Source organism: Amblyomma maculatum, chromosome 2 (genome assembly GCF_055883805.1).
Source record: "Amblyomma maculatum isolate TAMU_Amacu chromosome 2, ASM5588380v1, whole genome shotgun sequence".
In the NCBI taxonomy this organism is placed as follows: Eukaryota; Metazoa; Arthropoda; class Arachnida; order Ixodida; family Ixodidae; genus Amblyomma; species Amblyomma maculatum.
This window is the reverse complement of record NC_139345.1, coordinates 123461139-123485614: the sequence shown is the minus strand read 5'-3', so window position 1 is coordinate 123485614 and position 24476 is coordinate 123461139. Positions and strand designations below refer to the sequence as shown.

Sequence of the window (24476 nt, the reverse complement as noted above, 5' to 3'; positions counted from 1 at the left end):
TTAAACGTTCTAAATCTGACCAGACATCGTAGTAGACAGCTCCAGAAAATTTAGACTAACTGTATTTATTTAATGTGCGCTGACATCACAAGTTCACGGGCGCCTTATGGTTTGCGCATCCCCGGGGTTTAACCTCTGAGCCACCACAGTGGGGCAAGATTAGTAATATGATGGCAGCTTTTGGTTTTGGTCTTTTGCTTCTCCCTAACCAAAAGATCGATTCATCTAAAACGGAAAGCAGCTAGTCCTAAGAGCTATTCTTCGATGAGCGACATTCTGGATCGCAATGCGCGGACGTGGAACAGCTGGAGATAGAGACGGGTAGGGAGAATCAAAAGACTGTATCATGTAAGAAGGAAAGCAGCTAATCCTAAGAGCTATTCCTCGTTGAGCAATTTTCTGGATCGCAATGCACGGACGCGGAACAAGCTCGGAGATTGCGCGCACCTTGTCATAACCTTCATCGAAGACCGGTGGTACGAGGGCACCCAGCGACAGGTACAGGCGCCGCTCGGCATAGTTGAACGCCATCGTGGGTACAGCTGCGTCTGCCGCGTGGGAATCAAAGGTGGGCTTGTGGACCATCAAGTGCTCGAAAGCCGTGTAGTAGGCCCACTTCCGGTCGCTGACGTTCCACCCGTAGTCTGGTAACAGCAGGTTAGCGGCAAAGTCGCCGTTCTGTAGAGATGATGTATCACTCTGTACGATGGATGCACAGAATCAGTGTTGCACTTAGGGGCACTAGATGATGCAAGTATACCTTTGCGTACTGCTGCTGCTCCAGTTGGACTGCAGATGATTCGGGATCCCGCGCCCTGGTATAGGATAGTGACAGGTTGCGCAGGGCATCGGTGACGTTCACCTTCTGCTCGAACGGCGCGCTGCTCTGGCTGATATAGGCGAGCAAGTTACGTCGAATGGCGTGCACTTGCTCGCGGACCTGCAGCAACGACGGCAACACACATACATACAGGTGTGGCACAGTGGCGCGAACAGTTGGCGTCACGCTTGCTACACCTCAGCACAAGATGTTTCGATAGGTTTATTTGCATGCCACGCCTCGGTGGCGCAGTGGTTAAGATGCCCGACCACTATGCCGGAGTACCTGGGTTCGATCCCGACCACTGGCGGCTGTTTTGATGGAGGCGAAACGAAGAGGCGTCCGTGTGCGTCAGTGCACGTTAAGGATCCCCGTGGGTGGTCGAAATTACTCCGCTGTGCTCCAATACAGCTCCTCTATCTCTCTCTCTTTTCACTTTCGCTCTCACCTTCCTTCCTTTCCTTATGGCGTGGTGCAGGTGTCCACAGAAACAAGTGTGACCATACTGAGCTTTTTCCTTCCTCAGAACCAATTATTATTATTATTTGTATTATTAATATTATCTGCAGGAGTCGCATAGACATGTCCTCGAAGTAGTACTGGAATCTTACCCGGATATGCACTAACTGAGGGGCATGATAAATAGGAGGAATCGAACGTTCAGTAAACATTCTAGGGGCCACTTTGGAGGCTTTTCCTGGCCCTACGAAGCTGGGGCGGCAGGTCAACGCTGCTTGCGGCGGGGGCTAGCCGGCCACCAATTTTTATCTGTTGTAGGCCGTCATTGCACCCGCCACCGCTTAGCTGGTGGACGACGGCTGTTGCGGCGCGCGTCTTTCTCTCCCTCTTCTTTTTCTTTTCTCTACGTTCTCTCTTCTGTCTACACGAGGCAGCGGTTGTGGCTCAGCTACAGCCTCGCCGGGGCGGTGCAGTGGTAAGACGCCCGACTACTGTGCCGGAGTACCCGGGTTCGAACCCGGCCTCGGCGGCTGCGTTTCGATGGAGGCGAAACGAAGAGGCGTTCGTGTGCTGTGCGATGTCAGCGCACGTTAAAGATCCCCAAGTGGTCGAAATTACTCCGTAGCCGTCCACTACGGCTCCTCTTTCTCTCTTTTCACTTTCACTCCCACCTTCCTCCCTTCCCTTACGGTGCGGCTGAGGTGTCCACAGGAAGCAAGTGAGACAGTTACCGTGTCTTTCCTTTCCTATAAATTAATCAGGCTCAGCTACAGAGCCAGTAGCAGGCCCGTGCATTTTCTTTTCCTCCTTCCTACAGACCGCTAAAGTGCGACGAGGCGAGTCTTTTGCGCGGTGGTCCGAAGCCCTCCAGTACGGCACTTCCTTCTCACTTTTTTTCACTCCCACCTTCCTCCTTGTCCTTACGGCTCGGTTAAGAAAATTCTGAGCCATTCATTTCCTGTAAACTAATTTAAAACGCTGCTGATTCCTACATTACTGCGTCTGCTTCTGTGTGGTGTGGCGTTCGAGGAATTGCGCAAAATGAAAGGCGCCGCACGGACGCCTGGACCGGACTCCCGGCTGGGTCAACTTCGTATATACCTGAATCGCCTTGTGACGTTATGATCAGTCGTAACGCCATTACCGAATGGGACATAATCATGACGACAGTTCCAGTTATTAGACGAGTCACAGTCATCTTTGTCGTTATTATCATCACTGTCACCATGACCAACTACACTATCATCGGTCACCATCTACCACTAACTATCGGTGGCGGTCTCTATGGTAACCGCGCTCAGGACTAAGATATCTTTCTCACAAGCCCGGCATGGCGGTCAGAATGATTGACAGCTAGTGTGACCGAGCAGATGACAGTATGAGCCTTAACAGATTTCGCCCAGCGGAGACAAATTACGAATACGTGTACCGAATCACTTGTACCGGCTGTGCCTGTGCAAATGAGCCTCAGTAAATATATGGTATACGTCTACGCAAAACAACTAATGTCAAGGAGGCCACGGAAAAATTAGGGGGAGCCCGGGCTTTTAAAATGCTTTAGTACCTTTAACGCCGTCTTTTCATTCCACGAATAGTTTTATATAATAATACTTGGTGTACAGAAAGAAAGCCATAATATTAGAAGCTCTGTTTCCTTGCCTCCGATCCTTTCTGTCTCTTGTCGTTACCACTACCCTATAATATTGTGCTAACGTGACGATAAGAATTAGGAGCAATGCATATAAGGCGCACACAATATGGAAAAGAAAATTTGGGAAAATTAAATTAAATATAGAACAATACATCCAGGAGGCAGTCACAAATATCATTCAAGCCTCGGTTGAACCAATTCTCTACAAGCTCCAGTCGTACGAAATCAAAATTGACAGGAGGTTGCAGGAAATGGCGGAAGGCCCTCGATCAAAAATGATTAAAATATCCGGGAAAAAGAGCAGCAAACGCATAATGGAGGAGGAAACTCAAGAGGGGGACGGCCATTCAACATGTCTAAACGCGACAAACAAAAATTACAAATCATGCAATGGAATTGCAGGGGATTTAAGAGAAAAAGAGAAACGCTACAACAATACATAGAAGCGCTAGACATAACCCCAGAAGTAATTGCTTTGCAAGATGTAGGTACAGAAGCCAAACTCAGGTCATATATAGTACCCACCAAACGAATCCGTTCACCTACATTCTCGTGCACAAAGAGTGCACCGCCGTGACAATAGATTTGGAATTAAGAGAATAAATTGATCATACATTTATTAAACTCCTACCAAACAAACGATCCAGCAAAAGTGCGTTATTCTAAACATTTATAGCAGGCCGCAACAACGCCAAGCCACTTTTGACGAAATCTTCCTCAAGGCGATGCGTATAGCCAGCGGATCGCCTTTACTGGTTGTTGGGGACTTCAACGCGCACAGCTACCAATGGGGATACCATAAGGAGGAAGCAAAAGGCAGGAAATCAGCCGTGGCCATAGCCGACGCGGCACTAACCACTCTCACGGACCCGCTGTGCCCTACTAGAATAGGAAATAGCGTCTCCCGAGACACGTGCCCGGACTTTTCGCTAGTCCGGAACGCTAAAAATTGCGAATAGCACAATACAGAAGAAACTCTCGGGAGCGATCACTGCATCCTAAAAACCTAATTAGATTCAAAGAAAAATCGCAAAAAGAGGGGAGCAGCTTGCGTCATCGATTGGACAAAGTTCAGGGAAGTGGCAACCCCAGCACTCGGTGCGGACGCATCAAAATATGAGTATTGGGCCAAATCGCTAATTCAAACCAAGAACCGTTTCACGCGCAAACTCCAGACCACTGAAAACACCCCGGCAGTAGACAATCACCTCTTACACTTGTGGGAAGCCAGGAGATCTCTTACTAAGAGATATAAACACAACCGTAAGCTTAAAATTGGAATTTCCCAGATAACCAAGGAGGCGCGGAAACATACGCGTGGTCTCTAGCAAAAACAAACTGGATATCCAGATGCGGTTCCCTCCGAGACACCCTCAGCACGAAAAGTACATGAAGCCTACTCAGGTGCCTGACTGAACCTAATAAATCAAAAGGCGAACACAGCAGAAACTTGAAAAGGGGACTTAATGACTTCAAAGGCACGGATGAACAGCTCGTCGACAAACTAAAAGAGAGATACTCATGTACGAGCGTAGAGGAAGATGAGGAATTTAGAACATACACTGGAGATAAAAACCCAAAATTAGATGTAGAATTCACCTTTGCGGAAATTAAAATCGCATTAATGAGTATGAGGCGAGGAACGACACCGGGAGACGACCAGATAACGGTCGGTCTTCTGGCCAACCTCAATGATCAAACTCTACAAGGTTTCACGACCTACATTAATGATTGCTGGGATTCGGGAGGGCTACCGAATGAATGGAATTATCCATAGTGACGTTCATCTCCAAACCCGGCAAAAAGATAAACACAGACAATTTAAGACCAATCTTTCTCACGTCCTGCGGCGGTAAGCTCATGGAGACGGTAGTGAGGCAAAGGCTATCCGATTATTTGGAACAGCACGAGCTGCTGCCATCCTCTATGTTCGGCTTCCGACCACTTTATATCAGCGCAGGATGTACTGCTCCAAATCAATAGCGAAATCATTGATCCCCCTTTCGGGAGTTCAGGAGACAGGGCTATTTTGGCCCTGGATCTGAAGGGGGCCTTTGACAACGTTAATCACAGTAGAATTTTGAAAAATTTAAATGCCACCAATTGCGGCGAGAAAACATTTAGCTACATAAAAATTTCTTAGAAAATCGGAAATCTTATATCAGATTGGGCAATGAAACATTCGGATCCATCGACATGGGAACCCGAGGAACGCCTCAAGGAGCTGTTTTCTCTCCGCTGCTCTTTAAAGTTGCCCTCACAGGCCTCCAAGAGAGGCTTAACGCTGTGGATGGCGTACGCCACGCCATCTATGCGGACGACATTACCATCTGGTCGTCCTGGGGCAACTTAGGGCAGACGGAGGAGGCCCTCCAAGAGGCCGCCTCGGTAGTAGAAAACTACGCTCGGGATTGTGGTCTAGAGTGCGCTCCGAATAAATCAGAACTTTTGCACCCATTGCAAAGCATAAAGGCCCAGAACAATACATACACATTTACGTAAACGGCGTTCCGGTACCAGAGGTGAGCACACTTCGGGTATTGGGATTGCGAATTGATAACCGGGGTAACAATGCCACAGACCTGAAAAAATTAACGTCCACCTGCGAACAAATTAGTAGGATGATTGGCAGGATATCCGGCAAGCATGGTGGACTTCTTGAAAAAGAAACCGCTCGCCTGGTTCAGGCGTTCGTCGTTAGTTATGTGGTGTTCGTGGCGCCCTATACCTCAAGTTGAAGAGCGATCGTGGCACGCTCGACTCCATGATTCGGGCGGCGGTAAAAAGGACTCTAGGACTCCCGGCCAGAACATCTACAGAGCACCTGCTCCAACTTAGGATCCTTAATACAATAGGGGAGCTGATTGCGGCCCACAGAACAAGCGAAATTGCTAGGCCGGGTGTCGGTGACCAGCACCGGCAGGCAAGTCCTCCGAGACCTCAATCTAGGGCTTCTCTCCACCACAGAAAATAGAGTGGACATCCCGGAAGTGTGGAAAAATACTTTAACGGTTAAGCCGCTCCCCAAAAATATGAATTGGGAGTATAATCACGGGAGGCGTGAAGACAGGGCAAAATTTATACAAAATAACTAAGTAAGACAGGCGCATATTACGTGGATGCAGCGGGTCCCACCGAGAATGGCATCTGCACCATTGCTGTTGTGCACGAAGGAAAGCAGGTGAACGGGTTCTCAGTAAAAACTAACGACGCGTTAATGTTGGAGGAAGTGGCGATTGCACTGGCCGCCACCCACTGCGACGCAGCCTACATAATGTCGGACTCGCAACAAGGCTGCCGAAATTACATGTGGGGTAGGATAGCGTCACTGGCCCGCAGAATATTATTGGAACATACGAAAAATTCAGATTCGGCTACTAGTAAAAAAAAAAAAAGGTTATATGGGTGCCCGGTCACTAGGGGGTGGAGGAGAATGAGACCGCTCACGCGGCTGCCCGAGCGTTTCTACCTCGGGGTTCCGCTCAATCCTCCGGTTCTACCGAGGCAACCATACCAATCCCGCTCAAAACTTATGCGGACATTACAAATTATTTACGCTTCTGCAGGAAGGCACTCCCGGGACCCGCCAAAGGTCTCGACATATCTGAGGAGTGCCACCTTAGACGGCTCCAAACCGGGTGTTTTCTAAATCCCGCCATACTAAAACCCGGTGACCCGACATTCACGGGTAGGTGCAAATTCTGCGGGCAGTATACTGACCTATACCCCATGGTGTGGGCCTGCCAGCAAAATACAAATATAAAAGCTATAAAACAGTCAACTAGGGAGGGCTGGGAGCCGGCCCTGTCCAGCTCGGACCTGGAGGCCCAGCGTGTCCTGGTCCAGAGAGCTCGGGCAGCGGCGGCGGCCAATGGCGTCCCGGAATAGGGTCTGCCACTCAGCTCCACAACGAAATGCACCTTCCTTCCCAAATCATATCATCGTAAATAAATGTTTTCTCCTCCTCCTATGCGATCCTCAACCAATCATGCGTAAGTAGACAGTTTTCTGTGTCTAGAATGGCAGAATAACACCCAACGCGAGAACGTCTATTCAAGAGCCACCTTCAGAGATATCCTGAAAAATATGCTGTCGAACTAGCGCTGCAAGGCTTATACGCCGGGGTGTAAAGTATGCGGTGCGTGCGCGTTCCCCTGTGCTGCAGTCCAACCTGGAGGTCCTTATCCCAGGGCTGCACGACAAGCCAGAGGAGACGGTTCCAGGCCCGAATCGGATACGCGCGATGCAGGTCATCGACGCAGGCGCCCCCGGGCCAGAAGGTCGGGTCCATCTTGCGCAGCTCACTTTGAAGCAAAACGGCTGTGCTACACAGGAGCAGATGCAGCCGCAGTGCCTGCAGCGGGGCGTTCTCTAGGGTGTGAAGCTCAGCCGCAACCACGCCTGCCTCGGCCACCTGCGCATAGCACGGAGGAGCGCATCAACGGCAGAGAGGAAGGACATTGTCTGAGAGCACTTCGCTAAATTCCAACGTGTTTGAAGAGACTGATGTTCCCGGCACACGGTCTGTATTATAGAACCGTGTGTTCCTGATTTCCTGGTATTTTTTTTCCTCAGAAGCAGTACATATGGGTCTCAAAGCTGTGCCAGATAACCGGCACCAACACGTGGCTGGAAGGACGAGAGGTCGCTTATAGTCAAAGAAACATCTGACATTATTATTCCCTATGCCATGTGCCATGAGCCTATGTGTCATTAAACCTAACTCAACTCAGCTTATTATTAATGAGTAAGCATTATATGGCTGCGGGTTTCGCAGCGTGACCTTCTCGGAGCTGCATAAGAAGCACTAGTCGGCATATCGCAAACAGAATGGTACCATCGGGTAGAGTGTCAATGAAAGGAGAGCAAGTGACAAAATGGTTGATGTGGTTTATTTAGGTAAAAGGCGAAAGATTATTTCGTATATTGAGGAGAGACCAGAGCTTTCGGGCTGCGTTTCGATGGAGGTGAAACGAAGTGGCGTCCGTGTGCTGTGCGATGTCAGCGCACGTTAAAAATCCCCAGGTGGTCCGCGTCTGCCGGGGCAACAAAAACCGCGTCTGCCGGGGCGAGAAAAAAAAAAAGAAAAAAATGGCGACTTTCGTAGCCCTCCACAACGGCTCCCCTTTCTCTCTTTCCACTTTCACTCCTACCTTCATCCCTTCCTTACGGCGCGGTTCAGGTGTCCACATACAAGTGTGACCGATACTGAACCTTTCCCTTCCTGCGAACCAATTATTATTATTATTATTATTATTATTATTATTATTATTATTATTTAGCTAATTAATCAGAGCCAATTACCTGTGTACTTCGGAACCAAATGGCCGCCATCCAACTTCCAGTATCGGCTCTCAGCTTCCGGTCACGTGTCTCTGTGGAACGCTGCGTGTCGTTACTTAAAGTGTTCCACTGAGACATGTGACCGGAAGCTGACCGGAAGACACGGCCTTCCACTTTCTCCTCAGCTCCAAGTTTGAAAGTTCTAAGGAATAAGGTCATGACCTTATGGCGCGACACCAAGGTGGTCGAGGAGGTTTCACATCCAGCGGTCGGATGTGTCGGGTAAGGATATTTATAGCCACACTTTGTACTTTGAGGAAGGGTGGGTGTTTCTGTCCGTACGGGGCTGGGACTGGTGGGTCAACGCCGCTTGCGGCGGAGGCCAGCCTATTGTAGATCACGCCGCTAGATCAACGCCGCTTGTGGCGGGGGCTAGCCAGCCACCGGTTTACTGTAAACCGTCATTGCACCCGCCACTGCTTCGGTGGTGGACCACGGCTGTTGTTGCGGAGCTCGTCTTTCTCTCGCTCTTCTTTTTCTTTCTTCTCTACTTCCTCTTCAGTACCGTAGGTACAGTTACAGCGCCTTTCCCTTCCTATAAATAAATAAATTAGTTTTTACTGTGCCGGAGTACCCGGGTTCGAACCCGACCTCGGAGGCTGCGTTTTGATGGAGGCGATATGAAGAGGCGTCCGTGTGCTGTGCGATGTCAGCGCACGTTAAAGATCCCCAGGTGGTCGAAATTACTCCGTAGCCCTCCACTACGACTCCTCTTTCTCTCTTTCCACTTTCACTCCCACCTTCCTCCCTTTCCTTAGGGCGCGGTTGAGGTGTCCACAGAAAACAAGTGAGACTGTTACCGCGCCTTTCCCTTCCATAAACCAATCGGGCAGCGGAGGTGGCTCAGCTACAGAGCCAGTAGCAGGCCTGTGCATTTTCTTTTCCTTCTACTTACAGTCGCAACAACTGCGGCACCTTGAAGGTGAATGGCTAGTGCACGCTGACATTGTGCACATCTGTTGGCTTATAGTAAAGGAAAGGCATAGTATCTCTCAATATTTCTGTGGACATCTGAACGACATAAAAATTTGGAGGACGCTTAAGCTTCGCCTTCAAGAGTGGAACGCAATAGCGTTATTCATGCTCAACACTTCTAAGTGCACTGTACAACTTTTTTCTAATTATCACGTCAGAGGCGTCCGGCATCAGACGCTGCACCCAGCAATCGCGCTGTGAGCGGAAAGAGGAGCCGCGTCGCCTAAACGCCACTGTTCGAGTGACGAACGCTAGATGTTGGAAGGGGAGAGAGCGAGAAAACTTATTAAACGCAAGGGTATTGGGGCATCCTCGCACCGGTACCCGCGCGGTCCGAAGGGGAAAAGCGGGTGAGCGAAGATAGTGATCTAAAGAAAGGAAAGACGCTTGATTCTACATTCCGTGAGGGTGCACGGCGAAACGTCAGGGTAGGGAGCCTACATGACGGTCATGTAGGCTCCCTACGTCAGGGGCGAGTGGCGCGCCACGTGTCGGGGCAGCGCCGCACATTGCGAGGAAGGGTTCTTCTGTGTTTGCCGCAAGATGGCTCTGCATGTGCGCAGAGCGCAGCAGAAATGTAGCGGAAACGTACTTCGCTACTCGTGTAACTGCTACTTCTGTAAGTAACATGCTCATAATTACCGATATACACCGCAGTATAACGTTCTACGGCACGTTTCTAAGGCAACACCACATTCACTAGAAGCGCTTTTGTACCGCTTTCAGGCATCGAACTCGTGGCTGAGTGGTCTTAAAGAAAAAAAACTCGCAGCTGAGTGGTAGCGTCTCCGTCTCACACTCCGGAGACCCTGGTTCGATTCCCACCCAGCCCATCTTGGAAGTTGCTTTTTATTTATGAAGTGCATGCCAGGATTTATCGCTCACGGCCAACGCCGCCGCCGACACCGGCTTTTCTGCGACACGAGCTCCTTAACGCTACCGCGCTAATAAAGGCTTGTCCTCCTGCTCCTTGAAGGTCAAATTGAAGCCCACGCGAAGACCGGCTCTACCTAGCTAGCGTAGTGAAGCTTTCGCTTCAAACGACAACTGTGATGTCATGAAAATAAATTGTTGATTAAATTTCAGGACGCAGAGTCTCCCAGCATAAGGCTAGGAAGCAAAGGAACCCTCAAGGTGCCGTGTTACCTCCATTTCTATTCAACATAGCAATGAGAGGCCTCCCAGCTAAGCTGAATGAGATATCTGGAATAAAGTTCAGCATGTATGCTGACGATATTAACATCTGGATGAACAATGGAAGTGATGCAGAAATTGAGTGGAGCCTGCAGAGCTGCAGACGCCGTGGTGAAGTATGCAGCCGACCCAGGACTAGCATGCTCACCGCAGAAGTCGGAGCTCTTTAGGTACAACACCAACAGCAGAGACAAAAAGCCAATAAACATCAAAGTGGTCGTAGAGGGCCTAGAGGTGCCGAAGGTCGAGGAGATGAGGGTCCTGGGTATGGTTATCAATCATAAAGGCAACAATACCAATACCGTAAAGAAATTAGCAACATATGCGGATCAAGTGCAAGGCATATTCAGAAGGATAACAGTAAAAGGGAGAGGCCTAAAAGAGAGAAACCTCCTAAGAATATCACAGGCGTACATAACAAGCAGAGTCTCCTATGCAACGCCGTACTTAAATATGAACAAAGAGAACATAGATAAACTAGACAGGATACTGAGGAAATGTGCCAAGACGGCTCTGTGACTTCCCATATCCACATCAACGGAACGTCTTGAGAAAATGGGTATCCACAACAGATGGGCCGAGCTAGCTGAGGGAGTTAGAATAGCTCAGCTGGAGCGACATAGCCAATCTGAAAAATACTAAAATGGATAGACATCCAACCGGGATACACTGCTCATAAGACAGTGGATATCCTGGAAGAGATAAGAGCTAGGATACGCGTCCCGCCTATGCCAAAAAATATGCACCCCGAATATAACAAAGAGAGGCGCGGGCATAGAACCAGAGCCTACGAGAAAAGAATGGGAGAACAACCAGCAGAACAAGTGGCCTACGTAGATGCTGCATGTGGACGGCAAGGAGCAGCCGTATCCGCAGTAGTCGACGGAACAGGAGCACCTGTAGTATCGGCTTCAAGCCGCACGAGAGACGCCAACGCGGCGGAGGAATTGGCAGTAGCGCTCGCTTGTGTCGGTACCAAGGCTAAATTAATACTATGCGATAACAAAAATGCGGTCAGAAATTTTGGGAAGGGAAGAATATCAGAAGAAGCTGAACGAGTCCTCGAATCGAGGCCGCTTGAGCGCAACGTGGAAATTATATCGATACCAGCACATGAATCCATCGCAGGGAATGAGGCTGCTCACGAGTTTGCCCGATCTCTCTATCACCGGGCGGCTGGCCCTCTTGCATGGATATAAAAGATAGCCTAATCTCGTATAAAGAGGTTACAGAGCACTATAAACTAAGCAGAAGGGTCTATCCGCCGCCAGACCGTTCCCTCGGAAACGGGGAGGCAATTGCATGGAGGAGACTACAAGGGGGCAATCATATTAGTCCCTTTTGGGTATATGCAACAATTTCAAAAGATGAAAAGGATCTAAATTGCATAACATCCCTACTGAAAAACCAAAAGTTCTACGGGGCAATAACCTCATAAAATCTCATTTAATCGCATAGAGTCTCATACGGTGCACATCATTATCATAAAATATTGTACATAATTTATGATAATGTACAAGAAACTATGAGAACCTATGCAATTATATGCGATTCGTACGTGATTTCTTATGTGAATTGAGTGAGATTGTGTGAGAAAATGTGAGGTTATTGCCCCTTACAGTTTTTTCAGTAGGGATGTGGGAGATGGGGCACTCTAGATCAGATTATCTGGGAATGTAACAACAGCCCAGGAGCTAAAGAAAATATAGAGACGCCTGGGAGACCCTGCTGCGAAGCGAGGACCCCGCTCAGCAGCAGCAAGCCATCCGCCTGGCGGCTGAGGCCGTGAAGCAACAATACATATTCACCAGACCTTAGTTCGCGAGGCTCCTGAGTAAGGCTCCATCGGGCCTGCGTGCCGGGGAGTCCGAAACGGAGCTTCTTCTCGGTGGAAATAAAGGTTTTCAACAACAACAATTGCTATTGGGTGGAGTCTCCTTTAGATGCATTTGCCACTTCGTTCTTAACTAACCGGGCTCTAAGTGCACTTTTTCTTGGCCCCTTGAATGACTAGGGACGTCCGTTGTGTCCGCTGCCCTTCATTAGCGAATCACGAGTCAGGTTCATCCTACGAGTCTGCCCCATCATAATTGATGGTTTGCAGTCTGAAAACTAGATTACGTACTTCTACACAACTACATAGGCGAACTTTATTATACGGTCGCCATTAGCTGCATCTGCAGGCGAGTTGAAAAAGTTGTGGACTGTTATATGCGTTCTTGGCTGCATTGCCTTGTTTACTGCTTCATTTCACTCCAAGAAAAATAAATAGTAATTACACAACTCTCTTATTATATGCTAGACTTTAAGAGCTGTTCGACCAGCTGCCGCTTCTAAGGAATTTTAATTATAGTTCTGTGCCTAAGAAAACAAAGACAAGGGTGTAACTGAGGCACACGGACAAGCAGGTAGCAGGAGGGCATTAGCGGCTACCCGGCTGTTATCAAAATAAAACCTGCTAGGAGCTGTACGTACCCGGCAAGTGTTGCGTTGATCTTCCAGAAAGCGTACTTTGGCATCGAGGGTGGCCGCCCACAGGGGGCTGTTCGAGAGGAGGCTGGACACATCCACGTCCTCCCACACCACTGTAGCAGCATCGTGCCCGTCAGTGCGGCGGTTCCCGCGGAGCTCTGCGGCCAGCTCCAGGTCCGCCGCGCTGATGGTCAGCCGAAGCGCCTGCGGCCGCCAAAGGAGGGGACCGACAACAGACCCTTGTCGTCTTCGCCGTCACTTTTTATGTCCACTACAGGGCCGCACATACGCCTTATGGAACAAACAAGGTAATTTGGTGTTTACCCTGGCAATTAATACAACAGTCTGAGCACGAAAAGCATGTTGAAGCGAAGGCGACGTGGTACAAGGGCACGCTGTACTACCACATGATGCGCCCTTTTAATTGGCACGAAGTGGTGAGCACCGCATTTAAGTTAGCTCTAGGCCTCACATGTGGGTGTGCCGTTCTGCGCGTCTCGTCACAGGCGACATAATTCCTTGAACGGCGCCAACGAGATGCAGGCCGGCTTGCGCCAAGATGGCCAAGCATATAGTGATGGAAATAGGGCTTCCAGTTGGATATGGGTTGTTTTTTCCTGGCGCAGGAGGCTGTGAAGTGTACCACGGCCGGTCTCGAGGGAGAGCGCGTTTCTCTCTTCTCTTACGGCCTCTCCAATAGGGTCTGTTTCCACCGCCCGCCGCGCCTCGGTGGGGTCGCCACCGCCCCACTGCTGCTCCTCCGCTACAGCCGTTCACGCGCAAGGGAAACGCGCGCTCGCTCTTCGCTCCGCCCGCATCGGTTGCAACCGGTAGGTTCTGATATTTCGCCCCTTATGGCTTATAGGAAGAAGCCGTAATCAGCGTCTGATTTATCGTGTATGAGCAATAAAATAGTCAATAATGCGCGTGCGCGCAAGAGCGCGCGCGCCTTCGTCAGTGCTGTCGCGCACGGTCGAATGAAGTTTCGGGTGCACTTACATCAACACTTTTTGCCCCTAAATTTTTCACAAAACTATATGCACCATTTTATGCAGTGTGCCTTTGAAAGCTGTAAGCAGGTATAGCGCGACCTGACGCTAGTCTGCATGGAAAACTGTTCGGTGGATATTCAAAGTATTCGGTCAACCGCTGCCGTTTTCGTTTAGAGCAAAACAGGCACTGACGAAAATTCATAGCACGTCTCAGATTCAGAGTAAGGAACAAAAATTTACGCATACAGTTGAAATTTCAGTTGTCTAGTGGAGTGAGCTGTTCTAGCTTCGCTTAAAATAAATCAGTAGGTTGAAAGACAGCAGATGTATACGTAGTCTCGCGACTGACGCACACGTAGACAGTCGTAGTCAGTTTAATACCAGTAATAAAGAAACATTTAATCGAGGAAATATGGGCATAAACAGATATGCATAATTGCAAAGAGCAGCAAGCAATAAAAAAAATATCCTTCAAAGTTGCACTCATTCATCAAAACGGTGCATGCGGCTAGAAAATTAAAGACTCAAAATCTTTTTGTACGGTTTGTGCACATATAAGGAGCTGACCTTTCGTTCCTGTCTGTCACCTTCTTAGCATAATTGACAAGAAGGAGTCTGAGAAATTTCTCACATATTAAAGAAGCGGACCTTGCTATTGTCAATGCCTTCCGGGCAACTCGATCAGCAAAGGTGAGTTCTCAAGTGCTGGCGGGATTAAGATTTGAAGGACTTCAAGGACATTTGTATGTGGTAGGTGCACGACAGCTTTTTCAAAAAAAGACACAACCTTGTCCAAGAGGGCTACAAACTCTGGTTTTGGATAATGCAGTCCGCTAGAATCTTGTCCTCGCAGAATAGTGTACATGAGGCTGCTTCTTTCGCTAGTTTCAAGAAGGATAGCACAAGCGTCACACCCGAAGTCACTGATTAACTTCACAATGTATTCAGCGACGTAAGCTAAACCAGAATACGTGACAGTGGGTAATGGGATGACAGGAGATACCATCACTTCTTTCAGTTCCTCGGTTACTGATTGCGGTAGAGCTGAAATGATTTCGTCGGTGTCGACACTAGCTGCCTAGGCGCGCAATACAGCGCGAACTCCTATAGTCACCTCTGAATAAATAGCACAGAGGAAAGCTTTTATATCCATTATTGAGGAGTGTGCCTTGAGTAACAGTGGCGAATGTGTAATAAGCAACGCATTCTAAAAAAATAATGGGGCAGCGATTGCTCTCTAAGGCAGGCATTACTGCACAGATAGTTACAAGGAATTATTAGTTCATAAACATATTAGAAAAAGAAAGAAAATATTGCTAGGAATTTAGTGCTTGAAATAGATTTCCTGTTTTTTTCATGAAATAATCATGATATCATGCAAACATTTCATTAAACCAACGTTTATTTGCAAAATAAAATAATGCTTAAATACAACACATTTGCTAATATATAAATAATAATATCATTGAAAACTCAACCTTACAGTCTGTACTTTGACTGTTATACTAATACTTTATATCATGCAAGCATTGTGCAACTTACATTACATTTTTATAAAATTATTTTCATCTTCGGTGTTACCTCGATGGTTTCTCATCTAGCGCTGAAAGACGGTTTTGCCATTGTTGCTGTTATTTTTGCCTTGAAGAAGCTTCGATGTTATCACTGCTCATTCACTTTTTTTATTCATCTTCTTGCCTTGGGCAAAAATTCAGATTAAAATGAACAAAAGTAGATACAATGCCGCAATACATGTCATATGCTTGTCGCGCGTTTGCTGAGCGACAGTGTTTTTTAATATAAAGACTCCATTCACGTGTGTAGCACGCTGACAGGATGCCGTTGCAGCATCTACCTTCTGTAATCTTTTATTTAGGGGCTGCACTCACCACGAAACCCGCGGGCGACAGCACGAAACCAGGCAAAAGCCACCCGCCGCCGCTGAAGCAGATGCGGAACGAACAGTGAGCAGGTCGCGCCCCTTGCGGCGGCGGAGAGCGTGACTCAAGGAGAAAAGTTCCCATTGTTCACGCGGCGATTGAGAAGGCCGTAGGAAAGAGCGCGCGCTCTCTCTCTCGAGACCGGCCATGAGTGTACATATGGCGTCTCTCAAGTGAAATGGCGTCTCTCAAATGCCCCTGAGAGCTATAGCCGACCATGCATACATAGATCCAGAAACTCAATGGCAGTGCCACACGCAGGACAAAGTAGGCAAAGGCCCTTCGCGGCCAATACGACGTAGCCAGTATAGTTTGCAAAGAAGAGAGGTCCTGTACGAACCGATGGGCAGTCAGGCCTGAATGTTCAATCGATAGTAGGCACGACAATCGGAGACTGCACAGTGGGCGCGCGGAAGCGGCAAAGAAGTCTATTCTGGGCTGTATAGGTTGAGGGGAATGGCTCCGTTTCGAAGATGAATTTTCGAGAACAGTTGCGACAAGCGGAGACTGCAGAGTGGGTGCAAGCGGCAATGAACTCCATTCTCGCGTAGTAGGTCGGGAGGAAGCAGTTCGTAGCGAAAGTAAACTGCAGAATCTGCATTGGAGTGATGCGAAAGCCTGGATGCTCCTGCTGGTTGCTTCTGGTTGCTTCCAGTTGCTTAATTCACTTCTTGTTTGCCCATTTTAATGTTTGGTACTTTCATGATTGCGCGCAAGTCCCTTCATATGCCCTTTTTCGGCTCTACTTCTGGTTGCGTGACATCACATTATCTACCTCACATTTATCTACTTCTTGTTTACCAATTTTAGTCTGGTACTTTCAAACTGCACGCCATGGAATCCCTTCCTATGCCCTTTTTCGGCTCTACTTCCGGTTGCGAGACGTCACATCCTTGACGTCATATCCACTACAGCACCCCTTTCTCTCTCCGCTTCCACTCCTACCTTCCTCCCTTCGCTTACGCGCGGTTCAGGTGTCCGCAGAACAAGCGTGGCAGATACGGCGCCTTTCCTTTCCTGTGAAGCAGTTATTCTAATTACCTAATTTACTTATTGGCCTAATTATTTTTTCAGCAACAATATTACGCCACCCTCTATCGATTGACACCACTCATTAACCTCTACCACTTCTCAATTACTCACAACTGCTACGGGCACGATTTTGCGGACACGGCCTGCAGACACGGTGTGCGGACAGAAATCTGTGAACATAGCGAAGTAATACTTTCGCGTTAATAAAGCCAGGAAAAAACGGTCGCAGCCACCGCGGTCGATCCCCGACCGCGGTGGCTGCGTTTCGAGTGGAGGTGAAACGAAGAGGCGTCCGTGTGCTGTGCGATGTGTTTATTGTGGCTGTAGGAAGAAGGAAAAGAAAACGCACGGGCCTGCTACTGGCTCTGAAGCTGAGCCACCTCCGCTGCCTGACTGATTGATTTATAGAAAGGAGAAATTGAAGAAACTTTACAACTTTACAACGGGCAGAGGCATATTATTTTATTCTCTTTTTGGTTGCCTCACCATATTATATGTTACGGAATGCGTAGAGAGTGCGGGCCTCTCCTGCTCCCCCACAAAATCTGAACTTCTCAAGCGTGGCAAACCAGGCGCTGGGGGTTATCCCCAAATCCGAGTGTACGCTAAGGGACAACCTATACCAGAGGTATCTTCTATACGGGTTCTTGGAATTAACATCCAGAAAAACGGCCGAAACACAGAGTCCCTCAATCGCCTCAAGGGCACTGTCTCTCAGACAGTGCGCCTTATACGCCGAATCGCCAACCGATACTCGGGCATGAAAGAAACAGATCTCCTCCGTCTGGTCCAGGCATTCGTCATTAGTATAATTACTTACACACTACCCTACCTTAAACTTAGCGCAGCAGAAACACAACGTGTCGATTCCCTAATCAGACAAGCGTACAAGTCCGCACTCGGCCTCCCCATAAATACCCCAACGGAGCGCTTCAACGCGCTGGGAGTACACAAAACTCTCAGTGAGCTAGTAGAGGCCCACCTCACTTCTCAGTACGAACGGCTAACCCACACACCGTCAGGACGCTTTATTCTTAACACCCTCTCAATTGGTTACCCCGCAGCAAGGCAGGACAAAATATCCCTGCCCAAGAGCCTGCGAGCTCAATTGAAGATTCCACCTCTCCCGAAGAATGTGCACCCTGAATTTCATTCAGACAGGCGAATACAGAGAGCCAAAAACCTACACAAGCAATACCCCTCCAAACAAGACACTGTCTGTGTCGATGCAGCCGAACATGCGGACCGCAGTGCCTACACGATTGTGGCTGTAAATTTCCAAGGTCAACTGCTCACGGCCGGCTCGGTCGTTACAAATGACCCGGAGGTAGCGGACGAAGCGGCAATCGCCCTTGCGGTAAGTTCGACCTCAGCCCTAAATATTATTAGCGACTCGAAAACCGCAATAAGGAACTACAGCAAAGGCAGAATATCCCCTCTATCACTAAAATTGCTGCTTGCCTCTCAGACGACAAACCGTCCCATTCAGCTGATCTGGACACCAGCACATTCCTGCCTTCCGGGAAATGACGCTGCCCACAATTTCGCCCGAGGACTCGTCAGCCGGGCAGTGGGACAACCCCTCATGAAGTCGGCGAGAGACCGTATGGCTTCATATCAAGAAATTACCTAATACTTTCGACAAACACGTAGCTTATACCCTCCGGGACACAAATCGCCCTCGAAGGCGCAGAAGGTCACCTGGCGAAAATTACAGACACATTCCTTCCCAAATCCTGTCACCTATACGCCCATACATATCCTGCATTATACACCCCATATAGTAAATTATGCCAACAGAGGGCCAACCTAGACCACATACTGTGGGCCTGTCCACGAGATAGCCCTCCGCGGGATCTGCAGCTCTCCACATGCGAGCAGTGGGAGGCCGCTATGCTCAGCTCTGACCCGCAAATCCAACTCCGGGCCATCGAGCGTGCAACCCAGGTCGCCAGAGCCCGACTCCTGGCCACTTAGAGCGGTAGGCCCTGCTGCCTGACCTCTTCCTCGTCAAATAAATGTTTATCCTCCTATAGGAAGGAAAAAGCGCGGTAACTGTCTCACTTGTTTTCTGTGGACACCTTAACCGCGCCGTAAAGGAAGGGAGGAAGGTGGGAGTGAAAGTGCAAAGAGAGAAAGAGGAGCCGTAGTGGAGGGCTACGGAGTAATTTCGACCACCTGGGGATCTTTAACGTGCGCTGACATCGCACAGCACACGGACGCCTCTTCGTTTCGCCTCCGCCACCTCCGCTGCCTGATTTATTAAAAACTGATTTATTTATAGGAAGGGAAAGGCGAGGTAACTGTCTCACTTGTTTTCTGTGGACACCGCAACCGCGCCGTAAGGGAAGGGAGGAAGGTGGGAATGAAAGTGGAAAGAGAAAGAGGAGCCGTAGTGGAGGGCTGCGGAGTAATTTCGACCACCTGGGGATCTTTAACTTGCGCTGACATCGCACAGCACACGGACGCCTCCGCTGCCTCGTGCGGACAGAAGACAAAATAGAGAAGAAAGGAAAAAGAAGAGGGAGAGAAAGACGCGCACCGAAACAAGCCGTCGTCCACCACCGAAGCAGTGGTGCACTCAGGAATGGCCCATCTCTACGAAGGTAGTCTAACGTATTCTTGAGAGGATATAGTTATTGCTTTGGATGTGCGTTAGTCACCACGCGCAGGACGTGAGCGTTACGTCACAAGTGTCGAGACACACGTGAAGCAACAATGTATATTCACCAGACCTTAGTTCGCTAGGCTCCTGAGTAAGGCTCCATCAGGCCTGCGTGCCGGGGAGTCCGAAACGGAGCTTCTTCTCGGTGGAAATAAAGGTTTTTCAACAACAACAACAACACTGCGGCCCAACACTTAGAGTAAGCGCAGGTACGAGGCGTGCTGTTAATTGTTCACGCCAAACATACCTTCGACAGGAGGGTCGACACATGCCCCGTTCGAATGCCTGGCTCGAGGGAGGCTAGCCGAGAAGGGGAGCCCGGTCGAAGCCAGCATTCCTCGACAGCATTGCTGCCGTTACTGCGCAAGCCAGAAGCGAGCAACATGATGCATACATGTCAACGCGCAATTTAAAGTGGTCATCACTCGAGACAGCGATATATGCAATTCTGTGCATAATTGTGCACAGAGCGGGCAAAAAGGAAAGATGATTTACATATGACTTCCTGGGTGCCATGGTGGTAGACAGTACAGGTTCTTTCCTCATTTCTTCTTGCCAAGATGCGGCGTTGGGCGCGATGATGACCACGAGGACGCAGGCGTCGACAAATTAAATACTTCATAAACCAGAGTACCATGACTAGACTGAAGACGGACAAGAATTTTAGAGTACTAATTACACATAACCACTTGAGCTCTCTTAATCGGAAGCTCGCGACGAGAAGTCCCGAAAACACCTCCTAGTTCCTCGGGTCGTCGTAGATTGGACAGGCCTTCTCCTGACGCAGCAGTAGCCTGTAGCCGCTTATATAGGCGAGCCTATTGTTCTTCCAACGGATACCATGCCACTAGGTAAAACATAAAACAAGAAAAAGTATTAAATAGCGTGAGAGGCTGGCACATGGCCAGACAAAATACAAATAAAAAAACTAAAAATAAAATTCGTGTCTACGTTGGCGCACGTGACCTGGTAAAACGCAGGGAGAGAAAAGCGAAGCTAAATCGCGTATGTGCACAGATTTGAGGATGGAGCGCCCTTCAGTGAAGTGACCACAACACTTCATTGAAGGGCGCTCCATCCTCAAATCTCGCTCTGCATTACAGGAACTGTCCGCTTAACAACCAACTGAATTGTTCTGAAAAGTCATGTGTTCCCCTTTTTAATGAAACCAAACACAAAGATAAACTAACAAGAGAAATCAGTGAAGCGTTTCATATTCATAAAAACCATGACTCGTGTGAAGCACCCCTTCTGGCTCTGTTCATGACTGTGAATTAATATATCTTGATTCAAAAGACTGAGCTATCTGTTTGGCGGTTGGAGTTGCACTTGTGCTCTTGGTTGTGAGTATATATTGCGTGTTTCTTTCTAATAAACTGCAGTTGATAGTCAGCGCAGGTGTTGTCTTCTTCCTTGTCCTTCGTCTCTGCGCTGTTATTTCTTAAATACGCCTCTTCATGGCGTAGCTGCGGTCACCAGAGGTCTCGCTTTGGCTGTCAGAGTATTCATTTCGCAATAAAAAGATTCCACGCACAGTGTATTTCACGTTTACCACTAAATATCATGCTGCTTCTCAAGCACTGCTGTAGCTGTAGTTTCGGCGTGAAATGCCGTCGCCAGTGGCCGCGTGCGGCCTCTTTTATAGGTACTCCTCAACGTCCGACTTGTATGGTTTTCCTTCTATACACTATGGCGATATTAAAGAGTTCTGGAAAATACAGGGCCGGCACACTGCAACAAATCTCGCTTGGAAGCGACCTGCTTATAGCTGCGTCTATACGCGCGTCAAAGGTTGTACGATCCTCTCCTCTCTTGCATTAGGGAGCCAGGACTGAATTCCTTTATGTAGGAGGCTGAGATAACGAGCCGGGACGCGGAGGAGAGCTTTTGTTTTACGAAATATTATTTCCACCACCCTCAGGCCTGATAAGCATTCTGTGTGGTTAAATGGTTGGAAGAGACCGGCCATGGTGATACTTCACCCAGCTGTACTTGCTTCGATAAAACCAAATCCGTCACAGTGTCACAAACAACGGTTCGTTGTCCGGATCACATTTAAAGGTCAGAATGGAAGCCGCTTCTGGACCACGGGCATAGGCACGTCGTGATAATTTCTCAAAATCTGCCACGTACACAGAAAGAGAGACATGGACGAGCTCCCATCTACGTCAGTCTCCCTGTACCCGTGTCAAAGTTTAGCGCTTCAAACGAGGCATAGAAGCACCGAATAGCCCAATGCATCACCCCCGTGTTCACCAGGGCGGTGCATCGGTCGTCCGAATGTCATTTGCGTTGAGAAGTACGTGAAGAGGACGCTGTGTTCTGACTGCACCTGGAGGTGGCGTCGTGAGCAGTGGCCACGAGGCGAACCACGAGCGCAGGCACCAGGTCCCCGTGCGTGGCCAGTTGCGCCAGGAGCTCGATGACGGTGGCCCTCTCAGCTGACCGGAAGAGCTCGGCGCTGAGGTTGTGGTGGGCCAGGAGGGCCTTAACCTCGGTGGCGTCCACCAGGCGGTCCTTCATGACCAGCAGGCAGTTCTGCACTCCGAGAGTGATTGCCAGTTCAGCTATGTGTGCATTTATTCGCACCTTCTTCATCAGCCTGTTCGTAAATGTATTGCGATAACACGCAAGTATCTGAAAAACTTAACCTAAAACTATATATGCGCACTACAATCATGTCGCCTCTGCGCACCTTTATCTTTATCCGACCTCGAAGACCGCGATGACAGCCGAGAATTCGTGGCAGCCTTACCTACGGCGGGCTTAGTGGCCTTACACCAACATTATACAACTACTCCAACATTCGCCGCATATATCTAAGCGCTAAAGTCGTCATGGGCCTCATATTCACGTCTGGGGTATTTGCGGATGTCACATCGCTGCTCTGCGCTTCAGTGCGTGTGAAGCCGCTGGAGCTGCGCCCTGGCCGCCAATAGTATATAACTGAAGCCAATTTATAATTTTAGCGACTCTCGAAATCCAAATGCGACAACAGATCCCACGCAGATCAAATGAGGTCACTGCACGATCTTTTGCCTTTTATTTAGAGTTCAGATGCTGTGATAACACACGTGAAAGGGAAAAAATATGATTTTATGGAACTTTGCGCAGTTAAAAAAAAAGAAACCGAGGCTGGAAAGGCATCCGCCGTAGTGTCTCGTGCAAACATATCGACGTCCATGCTCTGGATGGATATGCTTTCCTTGCCCGAAGATGAAGGTACGTACGGCTCCGCGAATGAGGCCTGGAATGGCGGCGCTCGACATCAAAGTTAAAATAAAATATAATTTGCACATATGAGAAGCACAGCCCCTTGACATGTTCCATATTTATACCAAGCGTAACTGGAGCATTACTACGGACAGTGCGAATCATGGCTCTCTGGGCTATCGCCATATTGCTATCTGTACTGTTGAGTGCACGCGAACGTTGTAAGTGGCAGCGGAGCTGGTCCTTGCAACATCCCAGACAGATGGTTGTCCCACATATCCTCATCTGAGGGAATTATAAGGCTATTTCTAGCGCAAACATAACGTTTCAAGATTATGTCACCTAGGTACACGGCACACGCATTCACCTATATACAGTGTCGTCGGATAGAGAGTAGAAGAGACTGCGCCATCACCCAAAGATACGCTGCCCACCTTGTAAAAGTAGATGAGCGGCCTGACGTCCCCGGGAAAACTGTCTGGGTCGGCGTTAGCCAGGCTGCGGGCGAGCAGCGCATTGAGCGACCGCCGCTGCAGCTCATGGAAGCCAAGGGGCTGCGGCCGCCGCGGGGCTTCTTCTCCGTGGGAAGCTCTTCCACGGAGGCCGCCACACACGTGATCATAGAAGTCATCGCACGGGTCCACTGAAGCGTTGGATATAGACTCCAGAATGCGCTCGAGCTCCTGCGTTATTCCAAAATGTTTCAGCGAGGCTATGCTTTTTTTTTTCTCGTTCCTTACAGACAATTTTACCGAAACCACGTTCGCTGCGCCTGCCCATTGTTGCAAATTGCAAGTTCCTAGTGGGCTGTGCATATCGCACACTTCAGCATTGCAGAGCGCCCTTAATTGCTTCTTAGTATTTCGCTGTTTAAAAGACAAATCTCTTCAGTAATGCAGTTCTCGGTGGTAACGTCATCGGAACAGCAACGCATGATCGTGCAATGCACAAATAATCAAATAAATAGAAAGCTGATTGCAAAACTGTACAGTACGCATGGAACCAATACGAGTGCGAATGTGATGTGTTTCTGCTTGATCTCTTTCTAGTTGATCCCGATTTAAATCTTTTATTAACGTTTTGTGTAAACGACGAACTCTCGAATGTGACACCCATTTCACTTCCTCCACCGTCATAAACACCTCACGCTGCGCCGGCCGTGCCTCCCGCAAACCCCGCGCCAACGATACGTATCGATGGATCCCTTGCGCCAGTGCCAGAATGCTAAATTTATTTTTTATTTCCTTAAATAATAAGCTGACTGCCAAAGACAGATCTTCATTGAAGACCAATGACCCGTACAATGTTGCTGGTAGGAGTGATAACTGCAATACAAGCAAAATTTCTCTCACAGCCAGCTGCCGCCGGCCGCTCATCGTCTGCTTGCCCTCTGGCTCCGTTGCTAAGTCGTCACCGAAATTAAATGTATATTTCTTTTGTTATGATTGAATGGGACTGACAATAAGACTGTTCAATGAGAGACCATTTACTCTAGCGCTGCGCAATTCCAAAGCAACTTACGATGTGCATCTTCGATGTTCTTCGAAGCAATTTAGGCCTAGCGATGACTTCGGAGTAGTGCACGGCGACAGTTCCGTCGTCAGCCACGCGGCGCCGCTTTTGTAAGCTCGCGGCATCCACCGCAGTAAGTTTTGCGAACTTGTCGTTTACTTTCATAGTACAACTGAGGCCGCACATTTTTCGATGTTCCGCTTAACAT

General features: G+C 48.8%; 1 protein-coding gene across 1 annotated transcript in view; it reads right to left on the bottom strand.

Annotated features, from left to right (window-relative positions):
* Positions 1-24132, bottom strand: part of LOC146199749 (uncharacterized) — a 29766-nt gene extending 5634 nt beyond the window's left edge. Inside the window, exons 1-8 of the mRNA XM_084592189.1 lie at positions 24109-24132; positions 23191-23439; positions 21876-22081; positions 19791-19902; positions 12918-13118; positions 7102-7344; positions 761-940; positions 448-678 (exon numbers count right to left, since the gene is read on the bottom strand). Of these exons, the coding sequence (XP_084448315.1) occupies positions 448-678; positions 761-940; positions 7102-7344; positions 12918-13118; positions 19791-19902; positions 21876-22081; positions 23191-23439; positions 24109-24132 (1446 nt within the window). The remainder of the gene's footprint in view (positions 1-447; positions 679-760; positions 941-7101; positions 7345-12917; positions 13119-19790; positions 19903-21875; positions 22082-23190; positions 23440-24108) is intronic.
* Positions 24133-24476: the final 344 nt, after the last annotated feature.